Genomic DNA, 22,558 nt, shown 5'->3' with positions numbered 1-22,558 from the left:
CTAGATATGAGCTACAAGGCGATGATGCGGTTATGGCATGTCATCCTCGTGTGTGGTTAGATGCTTCATACAAGTACGAAGTAATACTAGGTTAGGGTTACCCATTTAGCCACGGTAATCCTAGTTAGTTGCCAATCTAACGACCATCTAGTGTAATGTCCATTTCTACATGATTGTATTAACTCTGTGCTACTCTACCTAGAATATAGTATGCCTGCATGTTTTTGGTAAGTTTCAGCCAGTCAGACTCAATACATGATGCTCTAAGGCAGCCAGGCATCCTTGTTATGTCTGTACAGTTTTTGTGGGCAACATTACCATTGTTGAGAGTACATGAAAGGCACCTGTTCAAGTATTATAAGGCAGGTGTCAGGGATTATATTACTAGATGTTATAGTTTTTTGCAAGCTATAAGAGATTATATTGCTATTGCTGTTGTTGTTGTTGTTTGTGTGTGTGTGCTGTGTGTTGTATTTTTATAGTGCTGTAATTTAAGGCCTCAAGTAAGGGTTACTCCCATGCCCCTTCAAGTTACTGAGTGCTGCATCAAATGTTTCATGGAAGGACTTAAACCCGAGCTAGCTATATATTCAAAATGCAGTTGATAGTTGAAAGATTACGGCCACTCTAGAGTTGTTGCTGAAGTTATCTGTGTTTTTCAGAGACTTGCATGAGTTTGGTCTCTATTAGTGCTACCTCCAGCTCAAAAAGAATGTCGTCCTAAATTCGAACTCAGACAAAATTTGTAAACTTTCAATAGATTTATAAAAGAGCAAAATTCACCGCCGGTCCCTGAACTTGGCTGGCAGGTGTCATCCAGGTCCCTGAACTTCTAAAGTGATATCTGTGGGTCTCTAAACTTGGTAGACGGTGCCATCTAGGTCCCTGAACTTTCAAGGTGATCACTTCAGGTCCCTAAACTTGGTCCGACGGTGTCATCCCGGTCCCTGAACTTTCAAGGTGATCACCGCAGGTCGCTAAACTTGGTCGGCGGTGTCATCCGGTCCAAATGTGGTCTAACCCACTCTATAAGCTGGCGTGGCACGCTGGCTGTACGTTAGACGTGAATCCAACATGTGTAAATTAATCAATTATTATTTATATAGTATTTATCATGAAATTATAAATTATATAAAATAATTTACAGTCAGCAAAAAATAAATTAAAGTATTAAAATAATTTACAACAACAAATACAGTTAGGTTTAAACTTAAATAGAAAAATACTAAAATTAATTTAATATTTATGTATCATTAACAATATTAAAATAATATTAAAATTCCTATAGTATTAAAAGTTTTCTCCATTAAAAGTTACTTCTAATTTTTGTATTATTTTAAAAGTTTTAGTAGTAGTATTATAGAAGTAACTTTTCTCTATTATTAATACTATAATTCTATAATACTATTATTAAACGTTCTAATGCTATTATTAAAAGTTCTAATGCTACTATTAAAAGTAGTATAGTATTATAGTATAATACTATATTACTATTAATAATACTATTATTAAAAGTTCTAATATTATAATACTAATAGTAGTATTACAATATTAGAACTTTTAATAATAGTACTATAGTATTAAAAGTTTTAGTAATGGTGTTATAGTATTATAGTTTAACTCTAGTATATTTGTTGTTGCAAATTATTTTAATACTTTAATTTATTTTTTTGCTAATGTAAATGATTTTATATAATTTATAATTCTATGATAAATATTATATAAATAATGATTGATTAATTGACACATGTTGCATCCACGTCTAACGTACAGCCAGCGTGCCACGCCAGCTTATAGAGTGGGTTAGACCACATTTGGACCGGGATGACACCGCCGACCAAGTTTAGGGACCTGCGGTGATCACCTTGAAAGTTCAGGATCTAGGATGACACCGTCTGCCAAGTTTAGAGACCTACACATATCACTTTAGAAGTTCAGGGACCTAGATGACACCCCTTTAGTAGTACCACCATTTGTATATCAGAAAACTTTATTGTTAAAATATATTTCACGATAAGCATCCAATTGTACCTGTCCCGCATCATACATATGTTGGAACTCATGCACGTTTGCATACAACCATGATTGGTCGAATAGGAAAAACACTACCATCTATTTGCGAAATTTTGTTGGTGCTATGTATAGTGATCATTTTACACAAAAAACATGTCCGCGTACCTCTTCGTAGCATTTCCTAAATATGTCATTTGGTTAAACTAAGTAATTTGGTTCTATGGTAGCATATACACCACACATACTGGCTTAAATCGAAAAGTGGGTCCATATAAACAGCTGTGTACTCGACGTGTATGCAAAGAGGAGTCTCACAGCAAAGGTGGACACTGTAACCCAATTGTTAGTAGGACAACCATGGCAGGACAAGCCTAGGCCACCCTTTCTATGCTAAAGAGAAGGCTTTGTCTGCTAACATTAGAAACTCATGGAAGATATGGTTGTCCAGATTGTCTCTCTAGAGATTCAAAGATGTCAGCATGGTTCCATGGTCAACTTACACAAGACCTATTCGATACCAGTGACATGAACATTGGACATTTGGACTCTATCTAGTGCCCTATAGCCTGTTACATAGTACACCCCTAGATTTGACATCTCAATCACGCCTCCATATTTAATGCTTGACTACAGGTTTGTACGGCGTATATCATTTTGATTAGGCATCCGCTCCAAGTCATTATATTACCTGTGGTTGAACCTTAACAGGTTTGCACCTATACCATACCCACACTAAATGCTTTATTGTCTTCCAACGGTGTCTGATAAATTACAAAGAAATAGGGTGCTTGTATGCCTTCGTTCCTTACCTGGTGGCTTCTTACATAGATCTTTGTTCATTAGTACATTTTTCATCCATGTTGGGGATTTTGTCCTATATCCTTGTCAGTTTTTCTTCGGTCTCGTGATTCCTTATATGTAGCCAAGGGCAACCCCCTAGTATGGCACAAGATCAAGGTTGTAGCCAATCATTACATGCAAAAGCATGCTTGGATCCAATCTAGCCGGTTTCATGTCACTCTTGTTGAACAGTTAATGTCTAAAGTGAAAGTGAGCCATCAGGTGCGGAAGCGTTCTTGGCATGTCCAATCTGGCCTTACCGTGTACTAGGGTATAGGGTTGGATGGATTCCAATCTCATGTCACTGTAGTTGAATAGCTGATGTGCTAGGGTATAGGGTTGGATGGAGTCCAATGGGCAATGGCCATCCATACTACTCCATCCGTCCTGAAATAACTATTGTTTTTTGTTTCCGTGTCCATAAGTTTGATTAGATTTGTAGAAATATGTGTAACATTTGTATCTCCAAATAAATTTATTATGAAAGTAGATTCAATATCTATCTAATGATATTAATTATGTACAATAAATATTAATATTTTTTATATAAAATTAGTCAAGGTTATTTCTCAGGAAGCGAGAATGACATTTATCAGCGGACTGGAGGAAGTACTCATGACAAATGGTGAAACCATCAAATAATATGTAACTGGTACCTGGTAGGGCCCATATGCCAATATTTTCAAACTTAGTTAAATATCAATGTGCTAATATTTATTCGTACCCATCAGGGTCCATATTTGAATTCAAATTTGAAGTAAAATATGTGAAATAGTTGTAACCAAATTCCATTCCATGTGGAAATGATTTGGATCCATCCCTACAAGCTTTGCTAATCACACGAATACATCAACAAAAAAAAGAAACAGTGGCTTCCACTAACGTGCATACACTAGTACCCTGGTAAGGGTATGCACTCAGGTCCTCTCGCTGCTTCCACATCATCTAGCCTTTGTTACAAGCTTCCAAGTATTTATTTATATGCTGCAGTGACCCCATGCCTCTATGCACGAATAAAGGATAGGAATAGTACACCATACTGTACATTGGTACTAAGACATCAATTAGTATTGTCTCTTTCAGGAAAGTTGCTACATACATATGAACACTCGAACTGTGTTTTGTCATATCACCTGATGCGTTAGTGTTGTCACCAACAAACGCTGGTGTTGTATTATCTATTGGACCATGTCTCAATCCATACACAGATGTACCTTTCTCTTTGCATTCACAGTACTCCCTCCCTCCCAAAATAAGTGTCAGTTATGCTATTCGTACTGGGATTTATAGAAAATAATAACAATATTTGTATTTTTAAATGAGTTTATTATGTAAATATATTCATTCATCTATCTGATGATCTTAATTATGTACTATAAATATTAATATTTTCATGTATATTTGGTTGCAGTTAAAAGCGTTTGTCCCTTCGGGAAACGAGAACGACTCAAAATGGTACTGAGGGCCATATGCAGGCATGCAGGTAGCCTGCTCTGCCTATTTATAGAATGGATTCCTCACCACGCACTTCTCACAGCTCGCTGCATCCATTCCAGCACACGTGCCCTAGGTAATTCATCCTTTTAAAAGATCGATTAGTTGTTTGCTTGTAGGCTAGAAAAACAAAATAGCAATGCATGATCCACATGCTTAAATTTGTGGCATCAAAAGGATGCAAGGATATCGCCACATGAATATTGTCTCCCTTTTTACTCTTCCTTAGTTTAATGGGTTGCTTTTGCTCATGAAATATTTTTATACATTGTTTTGCAATATCCATATACTAGATAACATATTTTTTTTAATATGCCTATATGCCGCCCTCCTGTTTGTCGTGTTAACTAGCTTGTGTTAGGTAAAAATGATTGGATCTTGCTTTTGCTTTTCCTATTTGCCCTAGGATATAACAAGGCTTATTTGAAGGCTTATAAAATGGATAAGGGAAAGGGTGTGATCGGAGAATCGTCCTCACAACCTGCACAAAATGATGATGTCCGTGTCATGGGACCCAACAATGTATTCCTTTGCTTCCTCCAAAAATTATATAGTTACCTGCTCTATGCTTTCCTTTGTCTTCATATTTGAAGAATATATTTTGTTTCCTAACACATTAGCATATGAACACAAGTTATAGACATTTTAATATATACTTTGCAGGGTCCCACTAAAGTAATTACCGTATCACGCAAAAGCATTCTGAGGCAAATCATTGGCAATCTAGGGGCGGTTATTCGCACAGAAGGGATAGTGAAGCTAGATCAGTCTCGCAGGATAGCCTGGCTCACAATTGAGATCCCTGCTCAGAATAGCACTGAAGGTGTGACTATTGAGTGTTTCCATGGTAGCCCTTGTATGTGCGATTATGATGCTAAAGAAAATGTCTCCGAAGTAGCAATTGCCCATTTTATATCACAGAAGAATATCCATGTCAACGACGTGAACTATGCGGCTTTCCATGAAACATATAGCCAACTACGTCATTACATAAGCTGGTGTCACATTCTGCACACTAGATTTCAACTTCTACGTATGGAAAAAATGGGCTTTTTAATGCACACATAAATCTTTTGAAGCGACTTGGACTGATCTGCGCAAGTTATGGTGATATCCTTCCACTTAGACCCTTTGCTCCAACTATGCATCCACCAGCCTCAAGTGTTGGACGAGTCATGTATATTGGACCTAATCCACCAGAAACTCGGCATGAAGAACTAGGTAGGGAGTTGTTCAATGTGTTGCAGGAGTACAGCCCAATTGGCAATCCCATAATAAATTGAAAGGTATGTGTACAATCACTTATCATTTAATTATTATTTCATCCGAATAAATCTCACTGACAACTACATATTTCTTGCTCCCTTGTAGGAGATCCAGTGCTGGGAATAATTAAATCCAAAGAGACTTCTAGGAGCCCCGAGATTATATCTTACTCCTTGTTGTTAGCTTCATCATGCAAGTCGAATTTCCTGTTTCTATTGCAGCAGACACTAGCCAGCATACATTCTAGTCTACTCACTAAATTCCCACAGGGAAAATTTTGTATGTTATAAGTAGGCACTAGCAAGGCGGCATATGCAGTGTTATATCCTCTAATATATTCATATTATGTCAGGTTATGTGGCTCTTATTCTATGTAATAAGCATGCATGTAGAGGACAGTCCTCTCCTCTTTACGTGTTTGCGTTTGGGATCTTGCTTTGGACTGTTTGTATGCAAGAAATGGCAATGTGAGGGCATATGTCGTCTTTACATGTTCTTGTCCCCTTTTATGTTTATCAGGACTGCACTGTGGTTGGAAATGTGCGAAGAGGCATGCATCATGCATGCATATGCACTCTCGCTACTAGAATCTTAAGTTTAGCTGAGAGCTATAATAGGTCCCCGAGCACCCCTTGGGAATAATGTCACCATTTTGGCTGAGGCTTTCAGATCTGTTGTGCTAAGAAGTCAGATGTGGCCAGGGTAGATCCTTATGTACTGGTACCACCAATCCACATGGAGCAGTTGTGAGTTGGCGAACATGACACATTACATATATTTGTGTAGATATTACAAGAATTAAAAAGGTAGGATACACATTAAATATATAGAGTTCAACATATATGAACTGCAGCAAAAAGTGTGAGGCCAACCTTGGCACTGCGCGATGTAGGAGATGGGTGGGGAGACTGACTGTTGGGGTCCAACTGTCAGTGGATGAGGGCGTGGCCCTGTGCTGGCAGCGAGTGAGAGGAGTGGATAGGCGTCGGGAGCTGGCTTCTCCGCCACTCGGTGCCAACTTGCTGTTGGGCTGCTGCGCTATGGCTCGGCTATAGGGCCCAGAAGTAAGGTGCGATGAGTTGGTGGCCCAAGACTGCTACTACATGCTCGGCCAACAAAAGGAGGGAGAAAGTTGGCCTTCTCAGCCGGTTCCCAGGCATTATCTAAAAAAGAAAGCCGGTTCCTAGGTAGTATCTAAAAAAAAAGCCAGTTTCCCAAGCATCAAGAGAGAAAACGTGCGGCAAGGTTGGCCTAGAAAAGAACAGAAGGAGGGAGAGATAAAAGAATATTCTTTCCTTATATTTCAAAGCCATCAAGCAACTAAAAAACAAACAATTTAATTTCAAACCCAAAACAAACATTACAAAAATAAATATGTAGCAGCATGAATGGTACACCATGTTCCTATGACCTATATTTGATTTTGCTTTTTTAGTTTGTCATTATTGCAGGTTCAAGTGCACAGTTAAATCAAATTTAACATATTCCTGAAAATGCAAAATTTAGGTTGTTCCAGAGTTGGGTACAACAAGGTAGACGAAAGGGTGTTATAGAGCTAGGGTACTTCGATTTTCAACGAATAAGGGAGTATATGGTACTAATATGCAAATAACCATATGAAGCATTGCCATTAACATCCATGCTACAAGCAGTAGTAAGTGGAAGGTTTCCAGATCAAATATCAATACATTTTTGAGTCATGGAAATAATAACCCATACTATAACTAACATGGTACCACTCGCATATATTAAAAGATAGTTCAATTGGATTTATTTAATTACTTACAAGAACTCACATGGATAGCCAGCGTTGGCGTTAGCTATGTAAAAACTTATCCACAATAGCAATTGTAGGAGAACTCACATCATGTTCCCATGATATGTCCTCCGTACTATGGTCTCCTCCACTTAGATGGCAGCATATGGCTTCTGTAGAGTCCACCACACACACAGGCCAGCCCCAAACACCAGCAATATGGTGAATCTTTGTAGTCTGTGATTTTGCAAGGGCTTTTTGTATTTGCTTTCATCTCATCTATGGAATCAGAAAGACTCATGCCTCCACCAAAATATTTGCTTAGTTCTCGCACACCAATTGCCTTAGCCAGCCCAGTGTGGTTACCAATCTTATGAGCCAGCGTAGTATCAAAATACTCTTTTAGTTCCTCAACTAAGCCAGAAGCAACCATATCATCAATACGGCGACACAGATACTCATTAAGAATCAGCTCATGAGTATGGACCCAAAGTAGACAACTTTTGAACCTTAAATTTGGCTTATACTTTGCTATCAAAAAAGGATTGGCAAGGGAGGGATCAAGGTGGTCAGCAAGAAATCCATGCATAAGTGAGTTTGACCCACCTACCAGAACTAGGAACTCGACCATGCCTTGCAATAGACTCCACAGTAGTTGTTGCAATAGATCGAAAGGAAGGTACAGATACATCATCCGCAATTGATGAAATAACCCCAATTAAGTGATGAGGAATACCACCTTGATCATTCGGCCAGATCTTGTAGTTGCGATGTCAAGACCGGCATACATTTGCATCTTGTCCGCATTTATCACTTCACCACCAATCACCTTGGATATGTCAATTGATAACTTCGTCTTGTCTGTGCTAGTGGCACCCATGATTACCACCGGTTTAATCGACAACATCTATGAGATGGAGTTTGATCCTATAGAGGTGAGGGGGGATGGGGTGGAGTGGTAGAGGGGAAAGTGCTTCTTGCCCTTTAAACCCTAGGTCGACCAGCCCATGTATATGAAGAGTCGATGGTGTAGTCGGGCAAGAAGAAGAGATGGGGGTAAGTGCTATGAGCGTTGGTAACCTAGGTCTGGCAAACTAAACATTGTACACTAGCAGGCATTCCTATAACTACTTATGTACTACCATGGATACACTTCACAGAAAAAACTTAATTATGCACATGTATGTAGTAACGTAATGCAAAGATGTATGAGTACAATATAATATGTATCATATGTATGTGGACAAATCCATAGGTCCACAGGTGTGGCGAATGCAAGGAGCTTCCTCTAGACAATCAAAGAAGAGGCAACCCTGGCAAAGGAGAAGCTAAAGTGTCAGGTGCCTACACATATTTCTTTACTTTTCCATCCTCTCATGTATTTGTGCAAAAGTCATGTTCTGCCTATAATCAGTTCGAGGACGTCATGACCATCTCCTTTCCATTTTTTCATACTCTTGCTTGCTAGATCTCTTGTTATCATCTCTAATTGTAGGTTACTTTACCCCGTTCTAATGATTTCATTCTTTGGACATTTAAGGGACATGCTCCATTGTAGGTAACATTGTGCCTAGTTTTGTTGTCTTTGTGTGCTCATGTTATGCCTACCACTGTTTTACTTTTGGCACGCTCCCACACAACCTGCACAAGGGCACGCGCATGCCCATGAATAATGGAGAATGACCCTTAACCAGGCAACAACTACTGCCACAGTGTTACCTCACCATCGTTCATGTCGTGTGTGCCTACCATTGTTTAGGCATGCATCCACATGAACTACGCAAAGGCACCCGCATGCCCTGGAAATAATGGAGAATGCCCTTGAAGTGCCCAACAACTACTGCCACAATGTCACCTCACCACCGCCCTTGGCACTACACGACATCACCCGTGTCGACGCCATAGTCGCTCGCATTAAATGTGGTTCTTGCGCTGCTAGGATACAACTCCATCCTTCTAGCTATAAAATTTGGTACCTCAGAGGTCTTCCATATCTCAAGAGGTAACACATCCTAGCTCAACTTCCTTCCCATCGAGTATCATCCCTCTCTCCCCATTTCTCTGCTCTCCTATAGGAATCCAGCGGCTACAGCGGCCTTCCTCTTCGCCGGTGTCCTTAGCAAGGTGAGAAAACCATGATCATCTTTATGAAATCTTACCCTCTCCTATATATTACAAAAATGACTTACCCTCCTTTTCCTTGCAGATGGCAGATGAAGAGTGGACCACTAGCTACTGCTTGAACAAAGATGGTTTTCCCAAGCTCCTATATGCCACCATGTCCAGGATAGGTCTTTTGGATCACCTAGAGTATGTAGGTAGAGAATATGAGGAGTATGGCACAGAGCGGTGCGAGGTCATCATCTATGTTGGAGGAAGTAAAGATTTCCCCAACATAGGGTCGTGGGTGGTTTCTACTATAGGGTTTCGGTTCGAGGACACTTACCAATCTGTCACTCGCAAAGCTTTGAGGTACCTATGCCAGATTTATGAGAGGCCAATATGTCGTACACCCATGAGATTCTTCCCCCTTTAACAAGAGACAGTCCTATGTGGGTAGCCCGAATGAGGACCCTCGAAGGCCCTGAATTACGTGAAAGTGACCCAACTACGGTGTTCATGTCTACCTACCTGCTTTCCCTAGATAAGCAATATGATAGGCATGCCACCCATTTGAAGAAGTGCATTCGTAGGGTAGAGGAGGCCGAGAACCAAATAAGAAACCTGCAAGTGCAACTTGTGGAGGCTAAGGCGCAGGCAGCTAGAGCGGAGAGCCGTGAGGCTACAACAATTGAAGCCTTCAAACAGGCCGAAGACTGCCACACTCAGCAATTGAAGAATATCTACCTTGTCACTAGGGCCAAGAGAAGGACCCTCATTCTAGAAGGGAGAGAATGCCTAATACTAGATGGAATCCCAGTTGCAACCATGGAAGAAATCCAAGGGAAGATTGTGGACACACCGCCCGCGCCTCCACCAACCGAGGCCTCCCATGGAATTCTGAGACAGGGTCAGTCGATGGAGAAGAGATTCTCCCGCTGACTCAGGCACCACTAGGAGATGGCGTCTGCCCTCCTTCCATCCTCCCAGAAGATTTCTCAAGCTACGAAGAATGATCTAAGTGGAGACATGGGCCTTCTTAAGAACCCTCATTGTAGTGTTTATTATTTTCACCTATAATGTAATCCCACATGGTGTTGTGCTTTGAGTTTAATGATGTTGGTTGTTTGAATTCCACTTGAGCAAATATTTCTCTACGCCAATATGCCATTTCTCTACACCAATATGCCAGCGATTTTATTTAGTGACCTAGAATAGGTATTGTGTAATGGATGCCAAACTCTATCGCCCCTTGCATAACACCATACTGGAAAATACATATTAGCTTCTATTGAGATATTTTTTAGTACAACATACATATGATCCCTAAGATTTGATATATACCAAGAAGATCATCTTCCACAACATGGTAGTGGAAAAAATTAATTAGCTATAGCTTCCGTTGAGATACTTATGAGTAACACATATACATGATCCCAAGGTTTGATATATCAAGCAGATCACCCGCAGCGAAGCGCGGGCACAGTGGCTAGTTCCTTTGATGGAGGGCGGAATAGCAAGCCCAACTGATTAATAATCAGTAGCAGGCTAGCAGCCGGCCGAGTTGGAAACTTTTGAAAGTCAAGCTCGGACGAGACCCTGGTGTAGCACACCTCCACGCGACCAAGATCCAACTACGTTTGGTTAGCCGCATCTCATGACCCTGGTGTAGCATTGGTTTCTTTATTTTGTCCCCCACTGTTGCTGTATCGATCAATGACGGAGCAGCAATGATTCAAAACTGTGAACGAATTGAAATTCGATTCCACCGGTACGTATTTAATTATTACCATGATCGGAGAATGAAGCTCACTTCACATCATTAGGTGCGTGTTATACAAGTTGTTTATATAAACACGTCACGTGAAAAATTCAAGTTGGTCATTGTGATTTGCCGACGTCGTGTCAAAATGGAACTGGGAGTGACAGCTATATAAACTCCGGCCACTTGACAGCTTGAGCATCACGAACACTACGTGATTCACGTGGCAAAGAAAGTGCCTGCCTCGTGGTCACGGTGCAGTACTACGTTTCCAAGGGAAAAACGAAAGAAAGTGCACCGAGATGCTGACATCCAGGCCAAACCAAACCCCGCGCGGACTCGCGGAGGCACGGGCAAACCGCTCGCATCCGCGATCGCTGCCATTGACCGGCCGCCCTGCCGATCTCACCTGCCCAGGTGTCCTAGTCCTACAATAGCCTTGGCCCCCAAGCCTTGCCAGCAGCCGCCGGTCAGCCGGTGCAAGCGCAAGCGCGCGACAACTTCTCGGCGCCTTCCGTCCCGCCGGTCCGTCGCCGCGTCAACCATCCTTGTATGGATGAACGAACCGGAGTCGTATATATATGCTCGAGCTCCCCACTTTCGACTTTCGAGTGCTCACTCGCTACATACACACACGGCACACCGGCAAGCTTGCCAACCGGGTTGCATCCAGGCATCGAGAAATTAAACAGCATGGCGCAAGGTTCCGACGAAGGCGCTGGCGCAGCGCACGCGTCGTGGCCGAGCGGCGCCGACGCCGACACACCCGTGGCGCCCACGGCGGGTGCGGCCGCCGCCATGACGCTCGGCAACATCCTCACCGTCGCAGGCATCATCCTGCTCTTCGTCATCTTCGCCTTCGTCCTCGCCTCCCTCCAGTACTGCTTCAATGCCAGCAGGGACAGGGACGCAGGGAGCGGGCGGCGGCGCCGTGGTCCGCTGCCGGCCGCCGGTGGTAGCAGCGGTGGGACACGGGCCAGCAGGGGCGTCGACCCGGAGCTGCTGCGCTCGCTGCCTGTCACGGTGTACCACGGTTCGGACAAGGGGCAGAGGTACGCGGTGGAGTGCGCCGTGTGCCTCGCCGAGCTCCAGCACGGCGAGGAGGCCCGGTTCTTGCCCCGCTGCGGCCACGGCTTCCACGCAGAGTGCGTCGACATGTGGCTCGCCTCCCACACCACCTGCCCGCTCTGCCGCCTCACCGTCTCCAAGCCCGACGACGTATCTCCTCATCTGGCGCCTTCCTTGGCTCTCCCACCGGTCGCGCCGGAGCCCGCGAACTACGCCACCGTCAACCTCCCCGCCAGCGTGCTTCTCGGGGTGTCTGACCATGGCGCGGTCACCGCGGTCACTATGACCACCGACGTCCCCACGAACCCATCCACCTTGGTGATCGAGATCCCGGAGCTGGCCGTGCCGACGCCGACGCTGACCCCGTGCGACGCTGCCAAGTCACCGGGCTCGGCGAGGCTGAGATCGTTCAGGAGGCCGTGGAGCTTCGGAAGGCAAGGGGCCGGAGCGACTCCTTCCTGCTCCTGTGCCGGCGCCAGCGCCAGCGAAGGAGTCGACTTGGAGCAGGGTGTCAGCTAGCCTTACAGACTTACCGTTACCATAGCACAGCACCGGAACGGGACATGCGGCCGACCGGCCAGCCGGAGAGCAGCACGAATTTCTGCGCTCTCTGCAATGGTGCACATGTATATTCAATTAATGTACCATTTCTTAGTTTTAGAATATGTGCATTCGTTTTCTTTTGGAATTCACACTTTCGTCTCAGTTCTTGTTCATCGTTCTCCATTGATGCATCAAAGGAGCAAAAAAAAAACATAAACGAAATGTTTATCATGTTTTCATTTTACTTGAAAAGAAAAAACATGCCTCCTTCATGGAACTCGATAGTTATGGTAGAGCTGGAACATTTGTTCCATTATCTAAAAAAATGGAACTCGATAGTTACATTCTTATACAGTGCTAGTTATCATCCATGACTGAGTTGGTGGCAATTGTGCCATTTCAGAGGTGAAGAAACATGGCATCCAAATTGTAGTTGAGTTGCCCTTTCTCCAGATTTAAAATGTTAAGTAGAGGTGCAATCAAATCGTATGCCATGGAGCATCGCTGAACCATACTTGATTTCACATTTTCTGTCATAATCAGATATATAGATAACATCAGATACAGATATGGCCACATATGGTCTACATTACAAATGTAAATAAATAAATAAATACGTATCAAATATGGGACGAGCAATGCCTATTTAAAATATTTTTTCACACACTGAGTAAAAGCAACAACGATATCAAGGTTCACAATTTCACCGAAGTTTCACAAATTTCGGTAATTTCGGAGGTGGCTGAAAGAAAAATCTAAAATTTCGCATTACACAAATGCATGTGCTATATAACTCTAGACTCATATTTTCTATTGCATATTCTTCTACCTAATAGATGCATAGTCATAAATCATGCTAATATTTTGTTTAGATTTATTTTCTAGAAAAACATACTTCATGTCTAAGCCTCTAAAAAAATTCGGCGAAATTTCGGCCGAATTTCGGGGGTGATCGAAACTTTTCTAATTACGTCGTATATTTTTTTTATGATCTGACCACTCTACAAGTCCATCCAGCAATATAAATCACAAGTTGCATAGATATAAATAGTTAGATATGTATAAATGCTTGACCACATGGCATTCTAACATATTAAAAAGAAAAAAATTATAGATGGTCGCATAGAGGCATAGTAATCAATCAACTAGACAAATTTAAACTTTTATGATGTTCTTGTACTTAAAACCTGTGCTTAAATTTTATTCAAGCCCCTAAACTTTTTTCTCAAAATTGAAACTTCAGTTAAATAAGTTACATTAACTTGACTATTTGCATATTTTGTTTTACTTTAAAGTTATAAGGAATGCTTAAGTAAATTGAAAAATTAAAGTTTGTTGGTATCTCGAGTGTCATATCTATAAAATTTTAGAGAAAAATAAGAAAGTCCACTTCAGTCACCGAGCTGAAAATTGCCTGGGCCTGCAGAACACGTCTCGTTGATGTCTAATGCAACTATTCGAATTCAATACCCAACCTAACTATTCAAATTATCGGGTATCAAATACATGATGGTACTGCCCCTCCTTATATTCAAATATGGAACATCTGAAAAAAATTGCAAACACGGTACTAAAAAACTATAAAAAAATTAGTTACAAATTGTTGACACGGAATTTTGTCCCGTGCCGAGGACACACGAGCAAGCCGAAAGGGTCCGCTCGATGAAGCTGAGGATCCGCCTAGCTTCAGCGCAGGGATGGTCGATCCTACGCACTCCTCCCGAGACGTGCCAGTCAATTTAACACTACAATTGAAAAAGAGAGAAAATTTATCAGTAATTAAGTGCGGAACGTGCCGGTGTTGCCAGACAGTCCTGAATGTGCGGCTCTGAGAGCCGATATGAAAGGAGATCGACTAAATAGCCGATTCCGGCATATTCATAAGAATAAATCGATTAAAGCTCATGGAGTTGTGTAAGAAGAATCGGTTATCATTCTGGATGAATATCATTGTTTAGATATATATTAGTCACTAGCAAAAGGATATCAACAGTAATTAATTCATGCCAAACCAATGACTGTAAGTAACCAAACTCTTTTTATGAAAGAAACAGTTTATCATCATTCAACCGTTTAATAGAAATAAATCTAATGAACATATTAGATCTCATCTATCGCTCTGATCAGTAGGGCATGAGGCAGAATCATGCAGGCCATAGAAACAACAATAGACTCGACGATCCTAACTTATTACTAATATCAGTGGGGCATGAGGCAGAATCATGCAGCTTGTAATACAATCATAAGATCATGGGGCTAACACATCTTTCAACCTATTGCTACTTCAACAATCTCGTGATGTGAACTGTTCGTGAAAGCGCTCGATATCGGCTAAAATAGCCAATTCAGACAAAACGCATAGTTAAGGTCATACCCTCTTAGAAACAGATCTACAAAATAACGATCCCCACTCTACGATGCTAACAGTGGGGTATGAGGCAGAATCACACAGGCCGTGATAACGGGGCCGTGAAACGGTTTTCGCTAGCCAATAGATCTACTCAAAATCAAACACACCTTAACCGCATGCTATGTACGATCAGGATTGATATAAAACAACCGATAAAACATAACACATCGTTTAAAGTGTAGATTAGATTAAATTTTAGATCAACAAACGATGGGTTAAAAAGGATATAAGGCCAATTTAGATCAATCCCAATCAGACGAAGTGATATTGCTATAATTAAATAAACAATGGAAGCAATAAGTAATATCGGTAACTTAATGAATCTATCCGAAGGAACGTCACCCTTAGATAGAGCCGATAACTTGACCTTATCTAGTTCAAGCAGTAGAGGTCGACCGGATTGATGCAGCCGCACTTGAACTAGACAAGAGTCGATAACTAACTTATACCAGAGTCACAGTGGAGGTCGATCAGATCGATACAGCCGTACGAACAGAGCTATAAGCCATGACGGTACTTACAGATAAGCAGTGGAGGTCGACCAGATCGATGCAGCCATACTTGCTGAAGCACTCGCAGAGATCTACTCTACTCCTACTCCTAAGGGGTGGCCGGAGCTAAAAAAAGTAAATAATTGGTATTTGATTGATTGTGTGTCTTTGATACAATAGCCGAGGGTTTATATTTATACCCTGGCCTGATAAGAGTCCTACATGAACATGACTAGATAAAGAGAAATATCAAGATATATGGACTCTAATTTCCCTTATGTAGAATTCATGCTGATGAAGCTTCTTTATTTGATACGTGTCCTTGTTTCTTTCATCCTAATATGCACCTGGACGTCATGTCTCTCTCAAATTAATTAAATAATATTTCTTAGTCTGCTCATAAATATCCGTTAATTAGGAAATTTTCTCGCTTTTGACATCATCGGCCGATCTCTTTCTTTTCAGGATAAGCTTACCAAATTTTGGTGTAAACACAGACCCCCCTAGTTCGAAGTATGAGTTTTCATGCTTCGAACTATTTTGATCTGATGGTCTTCTTTTCCCCAGCCGATGACATTTGATCGCAATCACTAAAAGCTACATCGGCTACATCTTCTTTTTGATATTGATAACTTCAAAATTGATATTTCTCTGCATCTCCGTTCATTCGCTTTAGCCGATTAGGAGCTGGCCCCCCGAGTTCGATCATAGCAATACAAGTTAACCGGTAGTACAGAAATATGCTTATTTCAAGCCTCACCTACACATGTGAACTTTGAAGTGTCTACCATACCATCTTGGGTGGTTGAGGAATGGAACGGATTAGAATCCAGTCATCCTCGCTTCTCCTGCTTAGAAAACTTGGGTTTTTGAAAGATTTTCAAATTAAAACATAGCTTTGCTCCTCAAATGATTCTCTCAGATCGCTCAATGTGTATAGTTCCTCATCAAAGCATTGCTTTGTCTTTTCTTATCCTACTTCTAAAAAGCTTATGTAGAGTTTTAGGTAGGGATAAAATATGTAGCGTACTTACCTTGCATATATTGTAAGGTCAAATCCCGGAATCCAAGGAGAGAAATATCATGCTCTTAAATCAAGATGTGTATATGCATGGAATATTTGGTGGCTAACCTAATTCTACTATGCTCTTTGAAATACATTTCTCTTTTATGGAATATTTTTCGAGAACATGGGCTATCTTTTCTTATCTTTTTCTTTTTCCTCTTTTATTTATTTATTTTGGACTTCTTTTATATCTATCTTTTATATATTTTTGCATAACACATGTCTCTCTTTATAACAAATTTTTTGAGAGAAATATTATCAAGAACTTAGAGCATTTATTCTAATAAAACCTAACATTTTTTTGTCTTCTCCCAATGTAGGAGCGGAACATTTTGAGGTGGATGAAGAACATATTTTTACGTACTTCCAGTATAGAAGCAGCACATATATGTGGTGTGTACGTGATTTTGATCTTAGGAACATGATAAATCTCTCAACAAGGGTCAACAAAACTTGACAAAACTCAACACAGAGCAAGCAGCTTATGTGGAAGGTTTTTAATGAGACTAATATATGGCTCTGGTAGGAAATTAAACATCATTGAGTAGACAAGCTATTGATTTTGAATTTTTATAAGAAAAATTTCCCAAGTACTTTGTGAAAAGAAGCAAGGTTTCTTTTATCATACCATATCTCATTCATCAACTACTTAGATAGCATGTTTTCCCTATGATAGATTGTTCACAAGTGACAGGAAAAGCATGAAATAAAGAATATGTGTACCTCCGCTTTGAACCAATGAATACCTTTGCTCGAACTTTCTCCTAGTATGTACATATCAGCTAGACTTCGCCGACCTTATGATCTCTGCGTTCTCAATCAAACATATGATATGGCATGACCGCACGTACTTCTAAGATCTGACTCATCCTTTTTGTGCCCACATACATCGTGTATATATATATGCATGAAAATCTGACTTGCATGCACTACATAAAGGGCTCTATCGGCTTGATGTCTTAATCTTCCAATCCTGGGCCGATTGCGAGCAATCTTTCATTTATTGCTTCTAACTTTTAATAAGGCGATTATCAATTTTAGAAGTCCCGCAATCAGATCAAGTTGAGAACACAGAAAGAGAACTGTGAAAAATTCGCTTGCTGAAGCCATAAACTACAACAAAGGTTAGGGCTGGTCAAGAGGCTTCCTACGTTGGCCGCTGAGCGCGTTGTAGGTACATCATGGTAGTGCAGACGCCCTTGTTGTTGTCATGACTGTCTTTATTTTTGTTTTTGCTCTATAGGTGATACGTATCATATTAGCTTTTTCACATCTTTAGGCTTATTTTTTTGAACTAGAGGACGATACCCTTCTGGTACCGGCTATCAGAGCCGATGACTAAACGAATCGGCTATCAAGTGTTGATCAAATGTTATGGTAATATTCCATCAAATTTGTTTCATCGATTGCTATTGATAGGTTGCACCAGAACTCTTCAAACCAAAGGTTAAACGATCGATCGATTCAGAGCAAGCACCTCATCAAGTGCAACAAAACTTCGTTTAAGAAATCTATCAATTCTTACTCGCACTTAGGATTCCATTTAGTAGTTCACATACATCGGCCTAAGCCCATCTCCAGGACCAGTGTTTATTCTTCCTTAATCCAATGGCTGACGTGGAGCTGTGACTATTTACTAAAACAAACTCTCAGAGCCGATCGCTTGTATCGGCTATTGACTTTCATTACTGATTTTAATGAAGCCTCCTTCCTATAACTTGCCAGAAAAGCATTCGAAGTCTCCTAGCTCCCTAAAAGACTAGATCGGCTATTGCGATACTTATAGACTCATGAGCATGAACCAGTTTCGACATCATTTCCATAGCCACTGAATCAAACATTGATGCATGGTCGATGGTACACAATAGTTCGCATGAATTCCAATCACGACCAAGGAGTAAACTGTATGACCCTTTTCCATTGATGACGAAGAACGTGGTGAGCAGAGTCTTACTCTCGATTGTCAGTTCGACATTTATTGCCCCCCGGGTCTTAGACGCATTACCTCCTAAAGTCCTTAAGCATCATGTCAGTCTCCATCAGACCTCCTGGTCCTTTGCCAATGTTTACGAAAAGTGGTGTAAGGCTATTAGATTGATAGAAGCACCTCCGTCCACCAACATCTTGTTCATCGGCTTCCCATCATCAAAACCTTTCATATATAAAGTCATTAAGTACCGATGCTTGACTGTTTTATCAAATATTGCTTGTTGTACAGCCATCAACTTGGTAACTATCTCCTCATACTCCTGATTCATTGAAATCGGAATAAACTTCTTGATCTGTCGAAGCTCTAAATTCTGATGGCAACAGAAAAGTCATTTGGATATTAGCCGATGGTTGCTTTCTATCGGCTGTTTGCTTAGTTACGCCATACTTGAGGTTTACCAGATGTCTGAGCCTATTAGAACTCTTTGTTCCTTAAGTCATTGCACCCTTCTCTTCTGGCCCCTTGTCAAACCTCCTAGACACCATTGACCTTCCTGCCAAACATATTTTCTCTCATTACCTTTTTCTTCATAATCAGTCCTAGTCTTGGTCGAACAACATCTTTTTCCTAGCCGATTATGAACACTTCCATTTTTAAGCGCTGATCCATGTTATTGTGATGATATGCATCTTGAGCATGGATAGAGCGATGGTTGATTTGAAGATTGCCCAAACTCCCAATATTGATTGCTGCATTCTGGACAGTCATATCTGGTAGGCAACTTCAAACCTTCATTCCAGCAATGTCTGAAGAAAGGACAATTCCAATGTGATTCGGCTTGTTTCCTTTCATACCTCTCTTTTTTCAGTTGATGCTGGTATTCTTGATCCTTTAACCAACGCTGATAATCTTTTTTCTTCTGCCGCTGCCACTTATTCAACAGGATCTGAGATGTAACTCATGGCTTTGTCGCCCCATCTTTTGACGTTTCCCCCTGCTTATATCGGCTATTTTGCTTATCGTGATGTCTTTTAATTTCCCTATATTTGTCGGCTGATATTTGCATCTTGGGATCGACTGTTCTAGCTTCTCTTAATTTGGTTGATGTTAGGACCTTAGTCTTTCCTTTGAGTAGCCTAGCATCAACCATGTTTTGATCTCCTAGGAAAGGATTATCATCAACTTTCATTTTCCAAGGCGTATCAAATTTGAGCCTTCCTTGCTGAATAGCCCTCTGTATATACTGTCAGAAAATTCTACATTCATTTATGAGAAGTAGCATTATGAAACTTGCAGAACTTTTTATTCTTCAATTGATCAGGGGGCAACATAACATGATTATCGGGCAACTTGATCTGTCCCTTCTTAAGCAAGAAATCAAAGAGCTTGTCTGATTTTGTGACATCAAAGTCATAGCTCTTCCTGACTCCTCTTCCCCAAGGATTTGACACCATTGCTGTCTTTTTGCACCAATTTCATTCAGCCACAACAAACTCTTCATCTTCATAGCCATCATCGATTGAGTATGGATTATAAGCTTCGGCCACTGTGGTACTCTTTTGAAATTGGATATCTCTACGTATACTCTGGAATTGACTATTAAGTGCTGCCACTCGTTGAGTCAATTGACCCAAGTTGTCAAATTCTTGTCCCAGCAGCTTTTCTTTCTACATTGCTAGCATTCCCTGAACAGCTAAAGCAGCTAGCTGATCATTAGCCAAGTTTAATGAGAAGCATAAGTTTCTAGTCTCTCGGAACCTCTAAAGAAACTCAGTGCCCGATTTATTAGTCTTCTGCCTTATAGTTGTCAGATCAGTAATCTTCTTTTCTCCAGTCCTAGTATAAAAATATGTATGAAATTTCTTTTTTAGATTAGCCCAATTGGCAATGGAGTTGACTGGCAGCAATGAGAACCAAGTGAAGGCTGGTCCTGATAGGGACAAGGAGAAGAAATGAACTCGATGGGCCTTCTCAACTGACGCCTTGTCCAATTGTGTAAGATACCGACTGATATGTTCTATCGTGCTTATACTATCTTAGCTAGTGAACTTAGCGAACTCTAGGAGCCCGTAATTTGCAGGAAGAGTGACCAAATCATACTATTCTGGATATGGGTGTTTATATGAAAAGGTCAGCCCTTTTGGTTTTAGACCAAACTAATTCTTCATCATCTCGGTCACCTTTAGCAACAACTCGTCATCATGTGAATTTGGATTTCTCTGCACCTGCTGACCCATCTGTGGATTGAAATCACATGTGCCTTGATACCCTGGATTTGTAATAATGTGAAGGGTGTTATAATCTGTGCCATAATGATACTCCTGTGGAATCTCTATCTGCTGGGTCCTTTGCTGGTTTGCTGCTTGAAGTCTCTGATTATAGACATGAGGATCTATATCTCTACGGATCCTTTGAATGGATGGTGCTATTTTTTAGTCGATGATGGTATGTGGCCTGATGTGCTAAAATTAATCACCTGGTTCTGACCTTGCCTCGCAGGCTATTGCACATGCTATACTGACGGTCTAGGATTATACTGTATCTGATTCGTAGTAGTACCTTGAGCTTGTTCAGATGAACCCTGAACTGCTGGGACATCATCATTACTAGCTGGTGCTGCTTTTTGATGGCTGGTGCTGACTTGATTAGTCCCTTAGGTCAACGGATCTAGAATTTTGTAATAAGCTGGCCCAACTTGACCAACTGAAACCCATGAATCGCCTCTTTCATGGCGTTGTGGAATGTGTCCAAGAAAGCTTCATTATGGCTTGATATGGCATCACGAACAGATTTGTCTACAACTTTTATAAAGAAATGCCTGTCTTCAGCTTCAACTGTATCTGTCTGCCCATATAATAGAACACCTTGTAGTGGATATTTCTGAATAATTATGTTGTCACGTGTTTTAGTGTAGGACAACAAATATTTGTTCTGAAATTCTTCTATAACTTTGCTGATGACACCTTTATCTTCATCAGGTAGGTCTTCGTAATGTAACATAAGGATGTCATTGTTGTTGTGAACCGCCATGATGATTGTGGTGTCCCACAGAGCGTTCAAGAAACACGTGTCGACACGGAATTTCGTCTCGTGCCGAGGAAACACGAGCAAGCCGGAAGGGTCCGCTCGATGGAGCTGAGGATCCGCCTAGCTTCAACGCAAGGATGGTCGATCATGCGCACTCCTCCCGAGACGTGCCAGTCAATTTGACCCTGCAATTGATAAGGAGAGAAAGTTTATCAGTAATTAAGGGCGGAACGTGCCAGTGTTGCAGACAGTCCTGAATGTGCGGCTCTGAGAGCCGATATGAAAGGAGATCGACTAAATAGTCGATTCCGGCATATTCATAAGAATAAATCGATTAAAGCTCTAGAGATTGTGTAAGAAGAACCGGTTATAATTCTAGATGAATATCATTGTTTACACATATATTAGTCACTGGCAAAAGGATATCAACAGTAATTAATTCATGCTAAGCCAATGACTGCAAGTAATCGAACTCCTTTTATGAAAGAAATAGTTCATCATCATTCAACCGTTTAATAAAAATAAATCTAATGAACATATTAGATCTCATCTATCGCTCTGACCAGTGGGGCATGAGGCAGAATCAAGCAGGCCGTAGAAACAACAATAGACTCGATGACCCTAACTTATTACTAATATCAGTGGGGCATGAGGTAGAATCATGCAGGTCGTAATACAATAATAAGATCATAGGGCTAACACATCTTTCAACCTATTGCTACTTCAATGATCTCGTGATGTGAACTATTCGTGAAAGCGCTCGATATCGGCTAAAACAGTCGATTCAGACAT

The 22,558-nt window shown here is 41.1% G+C and overlaps 1 protein-coding gene across 1 annotated transcript; it reads left to right on the top strand.

Annotated features, from left to right (window-relative positions):
* Window positions 1-11,857: 11,857 nt before the first annotated feature.
* LOC136473968 (E3 ubiquitin-protein ligase EL5-like) lies at window positions 11,858-13,062 on the top strand. The gene has a single exon (XM_066471583.1). The coding sequence runs from the start codon at window positions 11,925-11,927 to the stop codon at window positions 12,816-12,818; it is 894 nt and encodes a 297-aa protein (XP_066327680.1). The 5' UTR covers window positions 11,858-11,924; the 3' UTR covers window positions 12,819-13,062.
* Window positions 13,063-22,558: the final 9,496 nt, after the last annotated feature.

Source organism: Miscanthus floridulus, chromosome 8, assembly GCF_019320115.1.
Source record: "Miscanthus floridulus cultivar M001 chromosome 8, ASM1932011v1, whole genome shotgun sequence".
Lineage (NCBI taxonomy): Eukaryota > Viridiplantae > Streptophyta > Magnoliopsida > Poales > Poaceae > Miscanthus > Miscanthus floridulus.
The sequence above is the reverse complement of the archived record's forward strand: the minus strand, read 5'-3'. Positions and strand labels throughout refer to the sequence as shown.